General features: G+C 41.4%; 1 protein-coding gene across 1 annotated transcript in view; it reads right to left on the reverse strand.

Annotated features, from left to right (window-relative positions):
* The window catches only part of LOC118321211 (partitioning defective 3 homolog), a gene marked incomplete in the record, with an annotated part of 316,585 nt that overhangs the window by 111,954 nt on the left and 184,171 nt on the right, over nt 1-20,460 (reverse strand). The window contains 2 exon segments of the mRNA XM_035652443.1: nt 177-325; nt 10,443-10,629. Coding sequence (XP_035508336.1) covers nt 177-325; nt 10,443-10,629 — 336 coding nt within the window.

Raw genomic sequence — 20,460 nt, forward strand, 5'->3', positions numbered from 1 at the left:
TCACGAGATAACAGTGCATAAAATAAAAAATATCCATGGCCGTTCTCGGCTTCCGTACATTTGTGTTGTAAGTAAGGAAATAAAAAATATTTCCAAAAATGTCGAACTTTTTCTTTAATCACACACTCCTGGCTCCATGCTTGTGTAATGTGTGTTAAGCATAGCACAGCATTTACCTAGATCCATGCTCTTGGACTTGCGTGTCTTGACGATCTCCAGGTGAGCAGCGTTTTCATACTGTTTGGTGCGTTTCTCTGACATACTCTGGCGACCAAAGCCCTCCCTCTGGAACGAACCGTCAGCGTCTGCATCTGGACTGAGTGAGCTACAGTTCATGAGGAAGCAGAGGAGGGAGAAACAGACACAGAAGTATTATAGTGTTGCCGCGAGACAGGGCGAATGTAGGGCCATCAGAAAAGCATACCCTTTAATCTAAAGATTATCCAATTAAAGATATATTTTGCAATCATCTATATCATGTTGCGGTTATATTGCTAAGGGATGTCCTTATAACAAGACTGGGAGATAAAATCTACCTATTAATATTCATACAACCCCAAACCTCAGCCCAAAACACTCCTTTACTATCAGATAATGACCATCGGCATTCAACACACACACACACACACACACACACACACACTCAGTTTAAATCCTTCATTTCAATGACTATTCTAATCAAGGACACCTCCACCTCTGTTGGGTGGGATCAGGACAGGCTACAATTGGGAAATGAGGCCCGGCTAAGATGTGTGATACCCCAGTGAGGTGAGGGTGCTCTGGGGTCATGGCCACTCAATAACCACCCCCCCTCCTCCCATATGTCTGGAGCTGTGGCAGAGCACGGCCCACTATAGTGTTGCTCCCTTTGAGATCCTCTATCTCTGTCTGGATCTTAATTGAAAATCAGAGGGGAGTGGGAAAAGGAGGTTGGGAGAGAGGTTTGGTATTTGCATGCATAAGAGTGCATTTACAATTAAGTTGAGAACACCTTGCTATTTGAGGGGAGACAGGAGGGAGGAGATGCAGTGCTGATGGAGTCTAATAAATGTTACATGCATGAAAGGACACTGTCACCGTCTCTTTTGTTCTGTTGATGATCACACATTATGACCACTAAAGACTGTTTGTATTTTTACCACTAGGGGTCCATTACGAGACTGAAATTTCTGCATTTTCAGAAATATCATCAAATGATCTGATCTCTCCTTTGGTTACAAAAAGAAAGCTTTTGTCCTGAACTGGACATCATGATTATATGTTTGAAAGTGGAGTAGTAGGGAGGAAACATGTTTTTCCTTCAAGCAGCCTTCAATATTTGTAATATCACTTAACAGCAACTGCAGACCTGCTGGCACTTGTTTGCACGTAAACAATTCTTATTTGGGTTGTCAACCCCATTTAACAAAAGAGCTGCTTCATGTGTCACCGAAGGGCTGGCGTCAACATGTCACTTTGCTGTCGACCACACCTGACAGTCCCAACTAAGATCAGACCGCCTCACAGGACTGACTCCAGCCGACACAGGAAGAGAGGGAGGTGGAGCAGGAAGAGAGGAATGACAGCACAGATGTATAATTCATTTATTCATCAACCCTCGCTATTCTCCTCTCATCATTTCAAGCCCACAAAAACCAGCCTGCCCTCTCTTTTTCTGTCTCCGCAAATGTCATCTGTCGGAGCGTGACTGAGACGGTGCCGGAGAGAAAGGATGTATTTTCAGCCTGAATTTAGATTTCCTTCACTCTTGCCAGTATTGTGTTTTTTTGGGGAGGCAAATGAACAGACACAGAACATAGAAAAAGTGAGAGGCCAGCAGGTGGGTTCATGCACAGTCTTGTCACACAGGTTCAGAGAGCTGGTGAGCGTGTGGCCGTTATGTGCGATATCTGTGGGCAGTAAGAGTGAAGTTCAGGAGGACAGCCCAGTGGTGGTGCAAATTCACTCAGTAGGACATCAGATCTGTTGGTTTAAGCTGCTGCCCACTTTAACACTGCTTCTGCCTTCCTTTGGTTCATACAGAGCAATGACTAAATGCCCAGGTTGGGGATCCAGGTTAACCTGAAGAGAAATAGCCAATTGTGTTGTGTCTTTGAGCACCCCTCCAAGCCGGAGGTACCTGCTGTCAGGACTTGCACCTGAGCCTCTGCAGAAGTAACCATAACTATTTAAAGGGGTGGCAGTGACACTGTATACTACTGGTTCCCACCTTTTTTAACTTGTGTCCCATTATAGCCAAGCAATGCATACCTGTGCACCTTTGTCACTGGTTGCATATTATGTGTTTGAATTAATTAAATATTAAACTATTCAGATCTGTTAAATTCAGAAACAAATTTAAAAAGCCTTGTGTTCCAAATTTGGCAGGAAATAAATGTACTACTTATTGTGCCAAAGGCATGGAGAGGCTAGTATTAATCTTCTAGTCTACTTAAAGCTGGCACATAAAGATTCACAGCTACTACAGTCCATTACAGCACTCAATTACAGATCTCGTATTCACTTTCTACTGGCTATTAATTTTCCCATAGGAACGCTCGTTGTAATGAGATACTGCTTTGGAAGTCTCTTTTTTCTGATCCAGATGCTTCTTAAGCTCAAACATAGTCTTATGGTGGAAAGAAAAGCCAATTGAAAAAGACTTGAATGTTGAGTCTATGAAGGTGAGACCCATACTTGGACTTTGATGACGACTGAATTGTTCACTTTGGTCACGTACTCAATGAAAAACGTATTGATAGATGGAAATAAGAAATAGCTTGACCATGTGACCACCTCCCAGACAAGTTAGATAATCTGCAGAATGGCACAATTTCTTCCTTAGACCATCCATTCCATCCACGCCTCTGGACTATCTTATATCTATACTGGGTCCAATCCATTTGGATACTATCTTCCCTCTTCTCTCGTTCTTTATGCAGTGTTTAAAAGTAATTTCCACCATTCCGAGCAGATGCTTTCCTCCCGTTCAAAGACCTCCTGTCATCTAAAATTAACTAGCACTGAGGATTGCTCACAGGCAAATCCACAGCTTTAACTTGCATTTTACATCAACTTGTTCCTGTCTCCGTCTCACTCATAGGAAGTTAAATGTGTCAAACTGCACATCAGCTTTGTTGCTAAGTGGTGTGTGCTAAAAGCCCTCTGTGCTCACAATTTGCCCTGGTGACTTGTGTAATTCTTTTTTAACCTCTTTTTCTCCTTTTTCCCCAACTCCCAAACCCTCTTACCCTCATTAAAAAATGACCCCAAAGAGGTAAGTCTCAAAGCCTTCTTGGAAAAGTGCAGCACGGTTTGATCGACTAGCAGGGGGTTCCGTGCATTAGTTTCAACGCCTCAGAGAGGGGGCAAGAGGTGGAGAGCGATGCCCGGTAAGGTGCTTCTGAAATGGCCCTTCTGAGGTTTGAAGGAGGCAGATTCAGCTGACCGCATGGGCGCATAGCTGGGCCAAGGAGCTTCAAGCTGTCTTCAATCAAACAAAAAACTCTGCATGGCCTGTACTGCAGGCATGTGCACCAGTGGACACTAGATATTTGGATACATTTCTACATTTCAGAGTAAAAAAGGTGTACAAGGAGGTCTTCTCTTCCATCATTGTAACAATTTTCTTAAACACGAATGTGCTGTAAAAATATGTCTCAGATTACCACTTTTATTTCACTCGCTTAATTGCACCTGTAAAACATTTGACTTAAACCTGAGTATAAAGACTGTAAAATAAAACGGTTCATTGAGTGCCACACACAGGAGCAGCTGCACCTGTGATTTCATGTAATCTACTTTTAATTGTGATGAAGTTGCAGAGAGAGACTGAGAGGGAGAGAACAAAATCAATTAAGACCTCTTTGTCCGTCGGCTGACTCCTGCGTAGACCTCCTCATTCATTCCCTGCCTGCTGTATGGATGCTTGAATTGAGTTCTGTTGCACCGACTTCTCCAGGCTGCTGAATGGGAGAGCGACTGACAAGAACCAGGCAGAGATGATATTTTGGTTTGTGAGGCAACAGTGTGTGTGCAGGCTACTTTGGCATCAGTCATGCTGAGATTCACCTGCACCCCTGTCACAATGAGGCAGTGTAGGGCACACAGACTCACACATAGTGCACAACACAGGAAGCCATAGATAAACAGACTCAAGGTGAGCACAGAAATGAAAGCATGTATGACATGCTTGTAGCAATGGCGCGCCACTGAGACATGGTAAATATTCATAAAGCCAGGGGAAGCTATTAGCATTTAAGGAAAAAATGCCTGCAATTAATGTGTGTGTATGTGTGTGTGTACTACCTGGTGTTAAAGTCACAGCCAACCTGAATGGACATTTGAGATGAGTCAAATAGTGTATATGCGCACGTACTACAGGGCTGTTTGCATTTATATGTAGTTATGCTGATAGCCTGATGGGAAAAACACATGTGCTTAATAGAGCACTTGTGATTCTTAGTTACATTACTGATGATAGAGACTATTAGGGAGTCAACTGAAGTAGGCAGTCTGCCTGCAATGTTAGCTTGGAAGTTTGTTTGTTCGTGTCTATGCGGACCTTTTCCACTTTATATGTTAATTTGTGAAATTGTTTACCAGCCAATGTGTATCTAAACACTCGTGAGACTGAGCGCGTCAGTGCAGCAGTGTGTGTGTGTATTTGTCTGGACTCCTTTTCCATCTCTGCTGGTTGACAGACTGTGTCAGAGCTGCCTGGAAAATGATGTTTCCACCTGTGACATCTCACAAAGACAGAGAAGGACACAGTCTAGTCCTCTCTCTCTTTCCTTCTCTGTCTCTCTCGCTGTCCATTTCTCTTCCCTCTTACCTTAATGAGAATTGACACCTATCCTCCACTCTGTCAGCTATACCTGGATTGAGGTCCAAGCCATAGGGAGAGTGTTAACTAGTTATATCAGGGCTGTGACAGTGCCCCTAGTGGTACTAGTGTGGGGGGGATTCATCACACTTCCTGTAGCCAGAGAGAGCCAGAGCCAGAGATTAGATATAGATTCTGAATAGGTTTTACTGTTTAGGGACTATGAAAATGTTTATATTAACCTAACATGCAATGTTTCTATCCATTAGGGTTGAGGATCTGACAATTTCTTAAAAAAACAGATTTTTAAACATTTGTGTGTGAAGGGTCTGTGATATTGAGGAAAGACTGTGATAAGTTTGGAAAACCAGGCATCCTTGCACGGTTATTTTTAACTACTTAGTCTAACTACTACTTTTTCAATGCCAAAAAAACAAAGAAAAGAAAAAAATAGTATTCACTGTTAACCCTATAATTCAATCACTGGTAGATTTAAAAACCCACAGGCTTTCAATAATACAATCATAAAAACAATATATAATTTAACAAATTGAGCCATATTAATCATATCACAAGTGGCCATTATCTGAATTTAACTGTACATGCCTCCATTCTTCCTACGAGTAATAAAACTTAATTCAGATGGTATGCAGGGCAGCTATGATAACAGTGGTTGGTATGGTAATAGCAGCCTGTGCGCCACAGGCTAGCTGCTAGTGGTTAGTTCCTGGCTCTCAGTGATGTTGCATAGTGCTTCTTTAACTTCAGATTGATGAGCATGCTGCGGACCCCCTCCCCCCTCTGCTTTTTTCTGCGCCAACTCAGAATACACTGTACTCTCACCTCCTGTCCTTGCACAAGTTAGAAGACTGTGTGTTCACGACTTAGGAAGATACAGTGCTGCTGCAGCTCAAAGACAAGGTGTGCTTACGGCAGAAACAGACCCCACTGAATTAGCGTGGGAAGGGGTTGCTGTGGGGGCTGCAGCCTCCACTGCTGGCCAGAGTAAAACACAGTGGAAATATAATTTTACCTTTTTAAATAATACAAAAAAAAAAACATTGAACAGTTTCCTTTCAAGTGCTTGGAATGCAATATCTTTGTTGTTTAAGTGCAAAATGATTTCGCACGCCAAAGCAAACCCCTTAAGTAGCAAATAAGCAGAAAAACATGTTGGATTCACAGAATAACACAGCACAAGTAAGCACAGAGGTTCTCTTGTTGGAAGGAGACCCATTTCAGTCTCTCAAAGAGCCTTATCTTCAAAGTCAAGTTGCTTTGCTTCGGCACTTTGAAGGTAAGAGTTTTACACTCCTCGTGGTGAGCAAAGGGACTTGTGTTTTGTCTTGTTTAGATGTTACACCATGAGGCTTCTGGAAGATAAAGTTGGTGGCATCTCTGTGAAAACATTTTCATGAAAGGGAAATATTCATACAGGCGTGGGTGCTGGTGCAGTAAAATGTTATGTTGATGTTTCTCTCTAGGTGCTTGAGAACGTAGGATTAAAGCAATAAGTCGTCTGATCACTGAACATCTTTAATTAATATGATCTCTATTTCCTAAAATATCTGGGATGTTATTTTTCAGCTGATTGTAAAAGACAACAAGTTGGTGATTATGTGCACACTAACCATCGACTGGGACCCCAGTTAAAGAGAATAGCCTACAAATGTACTTTATTAACTTCTGGGATGAAAACCAGGTGGAAACTAGAAACATTCCTTCTGCATCCCAGACGAACCTGCTTGTATTAGGAACTGCCATGATTGTACACTAAATTGTGTCTCTGACACTGTTCCACATTCCATTCCTGAGAGAAAAACCTTTCATCTTCTTCCTTATCCAGATTATTCTGCAAAGCCATTATATCAACTAGTGCGTGTTATCTGTTTTACTGTAAATCATTCAGACATGGTCCTTCCTGTTTGGCTTTGGATTAAAACTAATGAAGGAGGAGGCAGATACCGCAAAGACAATTAATGTGGCGGGTCAGGACCCAATGCTCGAATGAACTTAGTGCAGAAATGCAATGTAATAATTTACTACCTTTATTTATTCAATGAAACCTGACAGAAGACACATGCTGGTTTCTTTCACCTCCCTGAAACATATTCACACACCCTTTAACCCCAACTCCTGGACCAATGCAACAACTACCTCTACATCTGGCGGGATTTAAATGCATCTCAAAAGTATCTCCACTGCCCTTGGTCCCAAAATTTTAACCAGTTATATTAACTAGCCATTTTCATCGAAGCCCAATACAACCACTACCTAGACGATGTAAAGGAGTTAATAATAATACCAATAAAATGCTCTGTAATACAGCAGAATCAAATAAAAGCTCAGATATATGCACATTACTATTTTAACAGAGATCTAAAAGCATGGGGTTGTAATATTTATAGCCTGTTTTATGTTCATTTCAGGCCCATAAAGCTGATGTGGTACAACAACGGTTCATAACAACAGAATAGCTCCAAGTATCTGCGAGAGAAAGCATAACAGGCGTATGTCTTCACTCAGTGAAAGGTGAACAAACAAGAACCAAGTATGCACACATTGACAGAGCACACACCCATCAGATATTGGCTAGGGATGTCAAGAAAAAATAAAGTAGGTCAGTTTATATGTCTCGAGTGAGATGGGATTTCTGCCTCCAAAACAACCATTTATCTTGGGGGCCTCCATGTTAACACACTAACAAGAGGGCTACCATTCACTAGAAACCTGCTGAGGAGAAGACTGAACCAGAGAGGAGATATTATAAAGATAGAGATGAGAATGTAAAATGTCTAAATTCTATAAAAGAGTAAAGAGAGGTTAGCAGATTATACAATAAGGGAGGGTATTTTTAATTGATTTTTGTTTATATTAGTTGGTGGTAAAGCTACACACATTCTTAAGTAGAAGTACTGATTAAACTTCTCTACTCAAGTAAAAGTGAAAAAGTACAGGCTGTGAAATGTATAAAAGTAAGTAAGTAAGCAAGAAACTTCAAATAGGGATGTGTCTCCCTCTCTCTCACCCTCTTGGCTTTTTTTGTCACGTTATCGTCGTTGTCTCTCATATGCACATTGGGAAGGTGTGCAATCATGCAAAACATAATAATAATCCATAATTCCCCTAAATTGTATCAAAACTAAAGTAATGAGCCTGTTTTGAAATGTAAGTAGTAGAAAATATAGATATTTGTGTAAAAATGTTAAAAAGTTCTGTAGAATGTTGTCAGAAATATAAAGTAAAAGTACATACGGGTACATGAAAAACTAATTAACTACAGTAACTAAGTATTTGTACTTTGTTACTTCCCTCCTCTGGTCACTGTTTACTTTATAATAACCACCACCAGATGCTTAAATGACCCTTTGATTACCCCGAGATTAACAGAGTGAAGTTAACCCAGATTAAATTAATTTTACAAGCCAACTGGCTCGCTTTTTGGTGCTGGAGAAAAGAAATAAATTAAATCAAATTAATAGAAGGAAGTAAAAGAGTAGAGAAAAAGGAAATCTCAGTTCGTTAAATTCCACTGGGTGAAAAGTGGACAAGAAGAGAAAAGAGCCTGAATTACAATGATTTTACAAGCCAACCAGCCACTTTTGTGCTTTGTGTATGCACTGTAGGTGTATAGCTGTGGCCTTGGCAAGGCGCCCCCCATGAGGAAGGAAGGCTGCATAATACTGGAGGCCAGAGGTGAGACTTTCACAGCTCTGCACAATACATATTCAATACGTACAGGGCCCTGGCTGCACTATTGCAAGAGCTTAATTAAAAAGTAACAGTTCCAATACATTGGAGTCTGGCTGACCCACATCCCCTGCTGGCTCAGTATGCCTGTTAACGTTGTGGGTGTGTGGGTGTGTGTGTGTAGGTGTGTGTGCTGTGTTATGTGTGTGTTTGTGTAGTGGGATTTTGGGCAATTTGAAAATTAAAAATAAAAAACAGTTAAAGTCAGACCATTTAGGGGTGATACACCTTGGTGCCATTTAAACAGCTGTTACGAATTTTGAGTAAAAGAGAAATGTATGCCTGATGTTGCTTGTGTATGTGCACATGTGTGTGACTTTGAAGACATGAATTATTCACAATAACCCTAGGCAGTGGTATATAGCACGCTTCTGCCTTGTGTGCACACGTCATGCATGTGTATAGGTGTGTGTGTAAATGGAGAGTGTGTGAGAGAGTGCGGTTCAGCCATATGCTGTGGACCTAATCCACTATGACAAACCTCTGACATCACATGAACAACAGGCATGCTGAGCAAATCTACTCATTCATAATAAATGAGAGAGTGAGTGAGTGAGTGAGGAGAGAGAGAGAGAGAGAGAGAGAGAAGAGACGAGAGAGAGAGAGAGAGAGAGAGAGTCTCCGGGGAAAAAGAAATAAAAATACTAAAAAAAGGAATAAATAAGCCAAGCATCTCTATTCTTGGCAGCCAGCTTTTCACCTTGAAAAAAAGTCTGGGGTTCTTTTACTGCATGCCATTATACATGTGACCTCAACCAGCCAATCATAAGAAAGAATGACAATCTTTATAAAATAAAATATAAAATATATAAAAATTACTCACTAGGAACAGAAAAAAACATTATGTAAGAGTTAGAAACAATCTAGGTTTAGTGAAAAAGCAGTCCCTGACTTTGCCATTCAGACGAGAAAGAGGACATGATTAGATGTCATGTCTTTACATTTCCTGTACCCGAACACTGCAATCATACAGGAAATGCCATGAGTAATTTCAGAGTGAGTGATTATACCTTTAAGCATGAATAGCTATAACTTCCTGTGCTAAAAGGCAGCCGGTGACAACAATAAAAAAGGAAGACTAGAACATTTTATAAAATCAACACAGAGCCGTGCTGCAGTGCTAAAATATCATTCTTTTTTCCCCTGATGGTTCTGGTCGAGCCCCTATAAAAACTTAGTTATTTGACAAGGTTGATGAGTCCTGGCTTCATATTTTATTACTAGAGTGCTTCAGTTGGGCTGCAGTCCGTAGGCGGAGTAGGGCACTGAAATCCCATGGGTGGTTGGGGTTGGTGAGGGAGGTACTGTGTGAGTCCCTGGGAGTTTTTTTACTCACAGTCTGACTGCTGCTGGGTCATCCATTATTTAACACACTCACACACACACACACAAACACACCCACATGGCCTTACACAACTGTATATTTAAGTTCCTGCATTTTGGGATTCTAAAGTAGCCCTGATGCAAAACTCCATTACTTTTCCATAACAAACTTGGAATATGATATGAAAATGTTATTTCCTGGTTTGTTAAGGCGGATAATGTGGTTTACTCTGCTAAGGAAAGCCATCAGACTGTAATAAATGTGGGCAATAACTTGCAATAACTGAAAATGCATTCATATATATTCCTGTAAAATTGTGTATTTGTATTATTTTCGTCCAATTTCTGCAGAATTTCAAAACAAGAGACATCTGATTCTGGATCACTGTGAGAATCACAACAGCCTAGAAATTCAATGACCAGCAGGAACCCTTGTATACAAACACACACATAGTTTTTTTTTTTTCATTGCAACTGAAAACACCCAAAAAAACATCCTGCTCTCCATCAAGTTATAAATAATTCAGCCGACTTCGCTACAAAGTAAGAACAACCTGCTGCTCACCATTCATTCTGATCAGGCAGCTCGTGGATCCAGGGCACCGGGTTCTCTCCCACAAAGCCCATGTCATCGTGGGAACTGGAGGATGATTGGTCGGAAAGGTGGGCAGGAAGCAGGGGCGGCCTATCGTCTTCGATCATCACTGTGTCGTCCTGCGGCATGTTCACAGTTGGAGAGAGCTGGTAGTTACCTGACGGGGGGGGGGAAATTAGACAACATATAGGATTATTTGTAAGAGTTTTTTCACGTTTATATAACACAATGTGGCATTCGTACAGAAGTTTTTTTTAAACATCCAATTAGTGGTGTCTGATAAAAAGTGTGAAGGAATCAGATTAAGAAAATATGTGCACACACATACCTCCACAGACATGTTTGTGTAAACACAATAATTGTATCTTACTTCAGTAATTACCAAGATAAAACTGTATACAGAGATAACTTTGGCTGAGATAATTGTACTATTAAATTTTCACATCAGGACATGCCTGAAGGACACCAACATTTCTCAAAAAGGGTAAATAACGGTGCTTATCAGGTACAATTTTGCAGAGCTACATGCATACAAAGATGTTGCATGACAGGATGATATCCACTGAATGGTAGCAGGCTCAGAACATTCATGAAAATACACAAAAATGGACAGCATGGACACAAATGACAGTAAGCATCGAAACTCACAGGAGAAGACATAATCTACTCTCTTAATAGCACAGCCAAAAAGTTGTGGACCCGAGTAGTTTTATCCATTCTCCTTCACTCTTCTCCAAGGACAAATATGAGCAGAAGAAGAGCTCCCCTGATCTGTATTCTGTCCTGCCTGACCCTCCCTGCTGAGGACTTCTTTGAATCGCTCCTTTGCTGCTCCTCAGGAGTCAAAGTCAATGGGGAATGTGCTGCCGTGGCTGGCACTCAGCACCAAGGGCAGGAGACGGGTTGTTCAACGGCATGAGAAGTGGCATTACAATACTGATTCACTCTGCAAATTGATCACTGCATGACTTAAGAGTGGACACATAAAAAAGGGGGGAATCAAAGTCAAGACGAGTCACAAGGTCAGACTTCAACCACACACCTGCTTACTATTAGACAAAGGTTTACAGAAATGCTGGACTTCCTGGTCTTTGCTTTTGTTTCCATTATCGGAGAGCCGTTTTGCAAATTTAATAGCTTAGGAACAATTGGGTGTAATCACTAACAGCAGACAACAATATTTACCCTGGCAGGATCCCAACGTGAATCTGAGAGGCATTTAATTTCATTGGGGCCCGACGAATGATAAATGCATATTGTGGAAGTAAATCTGAGCACCAATCAACGCGGCAATGAGGTGTACAGTTTAGTTTAGGTATTTGCACAGAAAAAGAAAAACAAAGACAAGAAACAGCTGTGCAGGGGAGGACAGAACCAAGGTGGGCTTAGTAAGGTCCTCCCCAAAAAAGTCTAACAACAAACAGAAAATCAAGCAGATACAATGTATTTTCTAGATTTTTATCAGTGGCATGTGACATGAGAGATTTATTATACCTTATGTGAAAACATGTTCCAAACCAATACAGTGTTACAGTAGATACACTGAATAGTATCACCAAGATGCTAGTTTACTTTGCAATTACCATATTTTTTTAAGGTTTCATGACTGGTGTTTATTATTTTATCCCCATTAGGGCAAGTGGCTTCCGCATCTGTTAATTGATTCTTTAGGAAGCCTCAATTCTTTGTCTATGGACTGCTCATCTAAACCAGTTAAGATGGCTGCCAACACTGTACAGGTGAAATGAAGGCCATTTCTCACTTGGGCAGCTTGACAGAGAACCATGGATAATTGAATTCACTCTGTACCGTAAATCTGCAGTACTGGAGTAATGACAGTGAGAAACTCCAGGAAGTCAGTGAGACTAAGCTAGACCTATCACTTTTATAGCAGGCAGACCAAGTAGTGCAGACATTAATTATAGCTGTGTTCTTTAAATCATAACTAGTGATATCTGCTTTTGTTGTATGAAAATAATAATAAAAAAAAAGGTTCTGGTTTGACCTCCAATTTATCCAATGTAATGGAAGTAATTTTCCATGCTCCAACAGGGATTATGATGTAGTGTATAGCAACACTGGTAGAAGTTTGTCTAGTTATTGTGACAATGTCTTTAAAATGTTCCCAGCTTTAAGGAAAATAGATGATGGGGAAATCTGCACATGGGAAAAAAGACATTTACTTTGTTTCAATACTGTGTACATTTACAGAATCTATCTATATAATCTGTGTACTATATTGCTATGTGGGCCTTGCCCTCTATACAATAGTTTAGGTTTGTCCTCAGAGTCCTTGCACAACTCCTGTAAGTCATCTCTCAAACACTCTTCCTTCCAAAATCCAATACTTCCCTCCTCTGTTGTCAGTGTCTCTGTTTTACAGCCAGTTTAGCAAAAGTGCGGCAGTGTCAGTAAGAGATGCCCTGCGGTTGTTCATCCACAGGGGCCATCCTTATACGAGCCTTTACCTTCCGTTAGCTGTTAGGTAGAGTTACCGGTTGGTTGCATCAGCAGCACTGAGAATTTCACTACAGTAGTCACTTGGAAAAGATTTGGGAAATTTTGTCAGTTTACAGTAGTGTTAATATAACAGGAAATACTGTTTCCTCCAAAAAAAGCTCTGTAAAAGGTTAACACATGGACATGACATTTTTTAGGCATTCACAATATGCACTCTTCAAGACAATACATAACTCATAATCACCTTACATTCACTCATGCCAGCAGACCACTAGGACAGTTTTTAATTAGAAACTCGGCAAGCTTCCTTCTCCCAGCATTATGAAATATTTCAAGACAGGACCTCTTGACACAAGTGGCCAGCTCTGCAGATGAAGAGTTGTTAAAGTCATTCCACTTCCCTCTTTGCTAAGTAGCTAAAGGACATACATACTCATACAATAAATGGCTAGTGGACAGGTACAATTGGGGCCACGGTTTGAAAGGTGAAAATAATTAGAGAAACTGCAGTACTTGCTTTTCTGCAGCTGTCAGCACAATTAAGCATAAAGGGAAATCACCCACACAACCCTAATACTTGTTGTAGCATTATACAAGTTAGCTCTGAAAATGACTATACAGTACAGCTAAACTGGGACAATGAAGCAGACAAACTAAAACAGACTAAAAGAAGATGCCTTAAGAACATGTGTTCAATGCATGTTTAAAAAAAACTGGACTGAGAATAATTAAAAGCAAAAGGCAGAGTGGGAAACAGGCAAAATCTAAAGAGGAGGAAGAATTTTCAGCACCTTCAGTGGTGTTTTAACACAGTGAGGTGCAGATGGCTCTGCTCACTCAGTGTTTTAACACGGTTGTCTTTTACCAGCGCATCACAGTTGGTGACGAGGGGGAAAATGGGGCAGGTGACAATACCAGCAGAGACACTTCACTTCAGGAAGATGGACAGACAGTGTATACAGTATGTGTGTGTTCGAGCTAGAAGTAGCTGGTCAAGGCTGTTCATAATGGAGAGACGATTCTGAAGGCAAACAAGTGCTGATGAAATAACGAGTGAATGCATTCTCAGTGCTATGTTTGAAGTCTTCTTTTATGTGCCGTCTCCGTAGTTTACATCATCTCGCTTAGAGAAGGTCATCTGAGCTTATTGTTGTATTTAGGTTTTGCCTAATGCCACCACAGCAAAAATAACCACAATTATCTAAACCTGAGTACTGTGAATGCAATTACTGTTTTCACCAAACCCCAGAACAGCTATCTTGGCCAGAATCAAAACGCTGTTATTGAGCTTGTGATGACCTCGGCGATCCTGAAAACACTGGAGCCTTTCATGCACTCAGTTTGTGGAATGAAAGCTAAAGAAGAAAAAAAAAAACATTAATATCATGATGGCGTCACAAATGAGTCAGCAGTCACACTCATATCTTACATGAGGTCACATGGAGATAAATATCACTCAAATTATGATAAATGGTTAACAGAAGCTGGCTCTTTCACAAAGGGGCTGTGTGGTATTCGTTAAAAAGCTTCTGATTTAAGCTTACCATCCATGTAGCAAAGGAAAGAGTTTTCTGGCGACATGATTGTGCCACTGTGGCCTTTGTCACGCTGTAATTAAAGAAAGCTTCTCATGAGTCATGCTGACAGAAACAGAAACACACCACCCACCACCTCAGTACCCACCATAGCAGTCAACATCCTGCTAAAAACAAACACAAGTTGTTGGGTGGGGTTTATCATGTAGTAGTAATATTGTAATATAGAGGCTAACAGGCACACAGTTAACAGCTGAAACATATTAAAGCCAATGTCATTACAGCAGTTGTTCATTTTAATGTTAGAACATAAAATTTTATTGTAACTGTGGTTTATCGACAAAATATTTGCAACACTGAAACAGAAAAATGGGCTTGAATGAACTGAGCTGTACACACGTTACAGTCACATTATAGTGATACCATCCTATCAAATAATATAATCAGTAAAGTGAAAGTCACATGTTTGCATGACTGTACTGAAACACACGCAGCCCTCTGGCTAGCCATGCTCAGCGTGTGGAAGCTTTTCCATGATATCGAAGCAGAGATGTTCTTCCTCCCTATGGCAGAGAGTGAAGACAGAGACAGATGAGCTCTCTGGCTCGAGAGGCCACCTGGCTGCATCCATCCAAACAGATCAGAGCTCTACTCTCCTCTTTCTCTGCCCTCTGACCAAGCGTTGCCCGTTGAAACATTGAGCTGTAAGGTGAGAGGTCACACTAATAGCCCCACTCGATCTTCTTTCTCCTACACCATTTCTTCCATCTATGTCCATCACACACTCGTACACTTTATTCTCCTCTCTCTTTTCTCTCTTCCTCTCTCCTTCAGTGACATTTTGGCCTATTGATCCGACTGAAGGAGAGATCATTAGTTGATCCGTGCTGCCGCAGCTATCAGGTAGTGGATTGCAGCTGGTAATCATCCTAAGTACACACTGGTAAAAACCAAAGACTTATGCTCACCAGGGGACACTGGTGCCATTTTCTAAGGGTGCTTTCACACCTGTTGTTAGGTACATTTGGTCAGAGCATAGGTTTGGACCAAGAAAAGATATCTGCATTTTAATGCGTCTAAAGTGTATATTTATGCTCTGTAACTCAAAAGAACTGCAAACTCATTATGAGCATTATTAGTATTTTTAGACTGCAAATCGACCGTGTGTTATAAATAATGACGAAGAGGGAGAAACAATGCAGAAAAGAGGTTCAGCATGTGGGATCACTATGTCACACAACTTTTTCACAGAGGATAGAAGCACGACAGGACACTAATGATTTTAAAATTATGCTAAAATCACATATCAAAACATACTGTCATTGGTCTGTTTTCTTTCACACCACAAATGAACTGCACCAGATGTTTGGTCCACACCAGGGCTCAATTGACAGCTTTCACACCAGTCCAGATGATCCCAACTAAAAAGAAAAAAGCACCAGGAACATTTCAATAGAACCAGACAGCGTAGGTTTGAAAGCATCCTAATAGCGTTACACCCTGTTACATGAGGGGTTCTTTCACCAATGCAATCAATCAGAACATTTAGTTGACTGGCTTGATGAAAGGGTCTTATTTCCTTGTAGAGACATGCAATGTCGGGATTCAGATATGAATGGGGACACCAAACACCGAGACTCAGAGAGACATGTGGAGTTAATCAGGGATTCTCATAGAAACGAGAAGAGAGCACTCAGCGCCCAGTCATCATCAGTCCTGGGCTGGGAGGTGTTGTCATGAAGGTCCCTATGACCACATACTGACAAAATGTGACTATTGTTACTGTATGTCTGGAAAACTGATTTGGTAAAGGATTAATGCAAACATATTTCCAAATAATGTATGGAAGTCGATAGATGATGTCGCTACTGACAAAGATGATCTTCCGTACAGTGTCAAACTAAACTAACCACTACTCTGGCATATATCATCATGACGAGGTTAAAGCGTTTTGCTATTCCAGAGGTCAACACATGAACAGTGTTGAAAGAAGAGCTGCCCTCCCATCCAAGCCTGTTATTTAGCTTTTAAATGCCATTTCAGGGAATATCGTTACAGACCACCTCAACCTTTTCACACAATCACTAGCTACGATAGCTGTAAGCCCAAGAGGAGCACAGTATGCATCCACAGACAAAGATATACTGTGCAATTGATACATTTGATTCCTGTGTAACTTGAGGCTAGATGCAAATATCAATTAAGCCATTCACTAATGCACTTGAGCAGACAATCAACAGTATTTTCCAAATTGCTGTATTATACAGGACATTACATTAACGGAATATGTTAAAAATGTGTGTGGTAAATGCACCTCTTTGAGTGAATAAGTACAGTAAAGCACAGGAAAAGGGAAAGTTCCAGTGTAACACCACTTATGTCTCTGTCATTTTCTCACTGAGGCATGCTAATAGCACTCTCAAGCAGTCTGAACACCAAATTAAGGGAGGTCACTCTGCCTCATCTCCTGCGCTGATGGCTGAGCATACAGAAAGGATGAGTCTGCGGACTGTGAAATACAGGAAGTGAGGGGACAGCAGGGTCAAGTCCTGGGAAGACGGCCCCACTTAAACACCATTAGGGAAAACTACAGTATCTAGAGACACCCAGAGACTGGTGTGGTTATGTCAGTCTGTTTGCTCTTGTACTTTTATCCTTTTAATTAATAAATGTCCTCATTATGATGGATCATCTAAAGTGACAGAACTTTACTGCTCCGCACTTCTTTCATTGACTAATTTTGGATTTGGCTCAATGTGTGTCTGCAGTATTTTGCACTGTCACCTGCACTGCACACATTATGTCCTGTGAACACCTACTTTCCTGTGTGACAACAGCACGAGTCTGCTTGCCTGGTTCCCACCTCCGGCCTCCTCCCCACCCTCCCCAGCCCTTCCTCACTCCTGTGCCAGTCCTAGGTGTTCATTCTGACTCAGGCAGTCTGCCAAACAGCCACATCCACAGAAAGCGTTGGTCCGCGGGCCTCAATTTTCACCCCAGCGTGTGGACCCCGCACCCAGCAGCACTTTTCAATTAAACAGACCGGAAGGTGAAGCCGGGTGTGATCCTAACAACCTTTGCGTCAAACTCCGGCTGTCGCTGTCACACTGTGCACACACAGGAGATTTCACTCAGTACCATATTTCCTCCTCTTTAATTCACCTCTTCTGCTTTTGTTCCTTTCTCTTTCTCCTTTTTTGAGGGAGAAATCATCTCCGCCAGTTCTCGACCCTTTCACCCCCAAAGGCAAAAGTAGGGTGGGGATGGGAGGAAAGCAGGAAAAGAAAACAAAAGTGTCAGGAACTCATTTTATTTGAAGGGGGAGTCAAGCAGAACATACTGTATGTTCACCACCTGCTAGCTGTGGATTCAGCCTCTGGCCAAGCTGCTCGATGCATGGTGTGTGTTTATGTGAAGCTAAAGCTGACAATATCACAGCATTGCATGGCTTACTGAGGCAAACAGTGAATGGAATTACCTCTGACTATTGATTAGCTAAAGGGGTGCTTAAATAAATACTTTACACACACACACACACACACACACAGCGGATAGTTCTGAATGACAGCCCAACACTACCAGGAAGATAAAGGCAAAGTGCCCTTACAATCAATATGATGGCACTATACCGGCTTAATAGCACCTTTCTCCTGTGTCATTTTGTGCTTTTCTTTGCTGTTGCCATGGTTATTATAATTCCTATAATTCATTCAATTGTACCTATCCCCCCAGAGAACCAAGACCTATTACTACTGTTTCAGAAGAAAGGCAGCAAGCTAGCTGTGACTGCTGGGAGTAGACGAGACGGTCCAGTTTATGATCAATACCTGGGTGAGCTGAGATAAGGCATCCATAGGACATCTACAGCTATTTTAAGTTTTTAACAGAAAATAGGAAGCCTAGAAATAAAAATCATAGGTTGGCAGAAATATGGAGTTTACAATTTCACTGTATTGACTTGCTGCCATCTGAAATAACTCACAATCAAAGTCCGATCTTAATTCTTGAACAACAAAAACATCCAATCCCATTTACCTCAGTGAGAAGAGCAGAGGAGCAGAGGGGAGGAACGGATTTGGTTAGGTCCTCAGCTTAAGATGTAAAATGCTTCAGAGTTTTGCTTGTAATCACTATTTGCTCTTAGGAAAAATGTACTGCTCACATCAGTGGAAACTGAGCATAACCTGATGGAGTGGTTGAGTGAGTGTGCCAATGTGCGCATGTGCATGCAGGTACAGTGTGAGCATGTCGTGCTGTATGTGCGCCCTACCATATCCCAAACTCTCCACATGTCTGGCCTTCATGATTCAGTAATTTAGCAGGTCTAGATACACTTCACATCGAGCTGTCAGTCAAGCCCTGCAGGCTGTGTGCTTCCTGACCTTGCCAAACCGATCTCAGCATCTGTCCTCTAACCACAACTGTCACATTCCACACACCAGGCAATATGTCTGAGCCCTTCTGAAATAACATATAGAAGAAGATAAAGAGTGGAAACAGCTATTGTCTGTCAAGCCTGCAGAATTTTACCATCCACACAGAAAAATACATTTTATAGTGTCGTACTAAGTGATGAGACGGTAAGAGGCAATTTTGTAAGATTATAGTCTTAAAATGTGTCCATGTCTTATTTATTGCCTTAACTCAAGCTAGAGTGGGTAAATGTAGCAGACAGATTTTTTTTTGTTAAATTTAGAAATGGAAAGAAAAAACAATCCACATGTTGGATGAGCATGAGTGAGTTAGATGTGTCAGGAATATTGATGCTGTTTGCTTTCAAAGTCAATTTTGTGACATTTGATCAAGGTTAACTAGATCTTAGCTCTGTGTTGTCAGTGAGAAGCAAGGTCATTGCCACTTGCTTGTGGGCAGAATATGGAGGACAGAGAGACAGTACTTTCTTCTTCAAATTCTTCTTCAAATATACCTACTGTGGTGCCTGCTTTGATTCATTCTAGGGACAAAACAAAATACCTCTTCTGCATTTTCGGTAAATTGAAAATTTGAAAGGAGAAAAGGAGGATCAGATATTCAGTAATTGCAAAAACAAAACATTTGACCAACGCTTGGAAGCAGACAAATTCCTGCTTCTATCGGGTGCTGCATTTTACCTCATGAATAAACTCAACTTTGACTGCATCAGAAATCCAAATAACAGAATTGTGTCAGTTTAAAAAGATGAAAACCTGTCACAGAATGTAGGCACAGGTTAATGAGGGCACCACTCAGAGACAGCCTCAAGACAGAGGAAAAAAAGGAACTGACATTTTCTTGCTGCAAGACAAGCTGAGTCAAAGATCTGAGACGCCGCCGAGATTCAGCTGTGATAACTTACTGCTTTAGCACCCACTCCACCCCCACCCGTAAAACTTTTCCACTTGGCTCATTTGACTCCCACTCCACAGGATGAGATGAGTGCTGGGTGCCCTTGAAGTTTCAGTGGAAAGAAACTTTTCCATCAGTGCGCCCACAGTTGCCGCTTATGATCACAGTGGCGTTCTGAAAAGCCTGCGTCGGAAAAGCCAGTGGAATAAATAAGCCAAACTGAGAGGAAAACCCATCCAATTTGAGAACATTTGATACAGGATGGAAGAGAAAGATGCGACGCAAGACTGAAAATGAAAAAGCGGGGGAGAGGGAGACAGAGGGAAAGAGAGTGTCAGGGGCAAGACCTATTGATCTGGAGGCTTAATTAACCATCAGAAGTCTCTGACACAGCCTCTGATCTTCTGTGATCAGTGGCAGAGTGGCACCACTCTGGGGGAGATGGTGGGGAGGGGATAGGAGAGAAACAGGAGTCGGAGAAGGGGGAGAGGGAGAAAGTGTAGATCATTGACAGATTACAAAGTCACTTCCTCCAAACAGAGGAGGTTCGGAAAGAGGAGAAAGAATGAGTGATAAGAAAATCATGAGAAGAAGGTTCATCAGAGGGGAGAAAAAATGGTTAAAGGAAGAATTGGGGAAAGAAAAATGGGGGAAATCTGTGTGTGTGT

Source organism: Morone saxatilis, unplaced genomic scaffold (genome assembly GCF_004916995.1).
Source record: "Morone saxatilis isolate NCDOM2014 unplaced genomic scaffold, NCSU_SB_2.0 Contig0, whole genome shotgun sequence".
Lineage (NCBI taxonomy): Eukaryota > Metazoa > Chordata > Actinopteri > Moronidae > Morone > Morone saxatilis.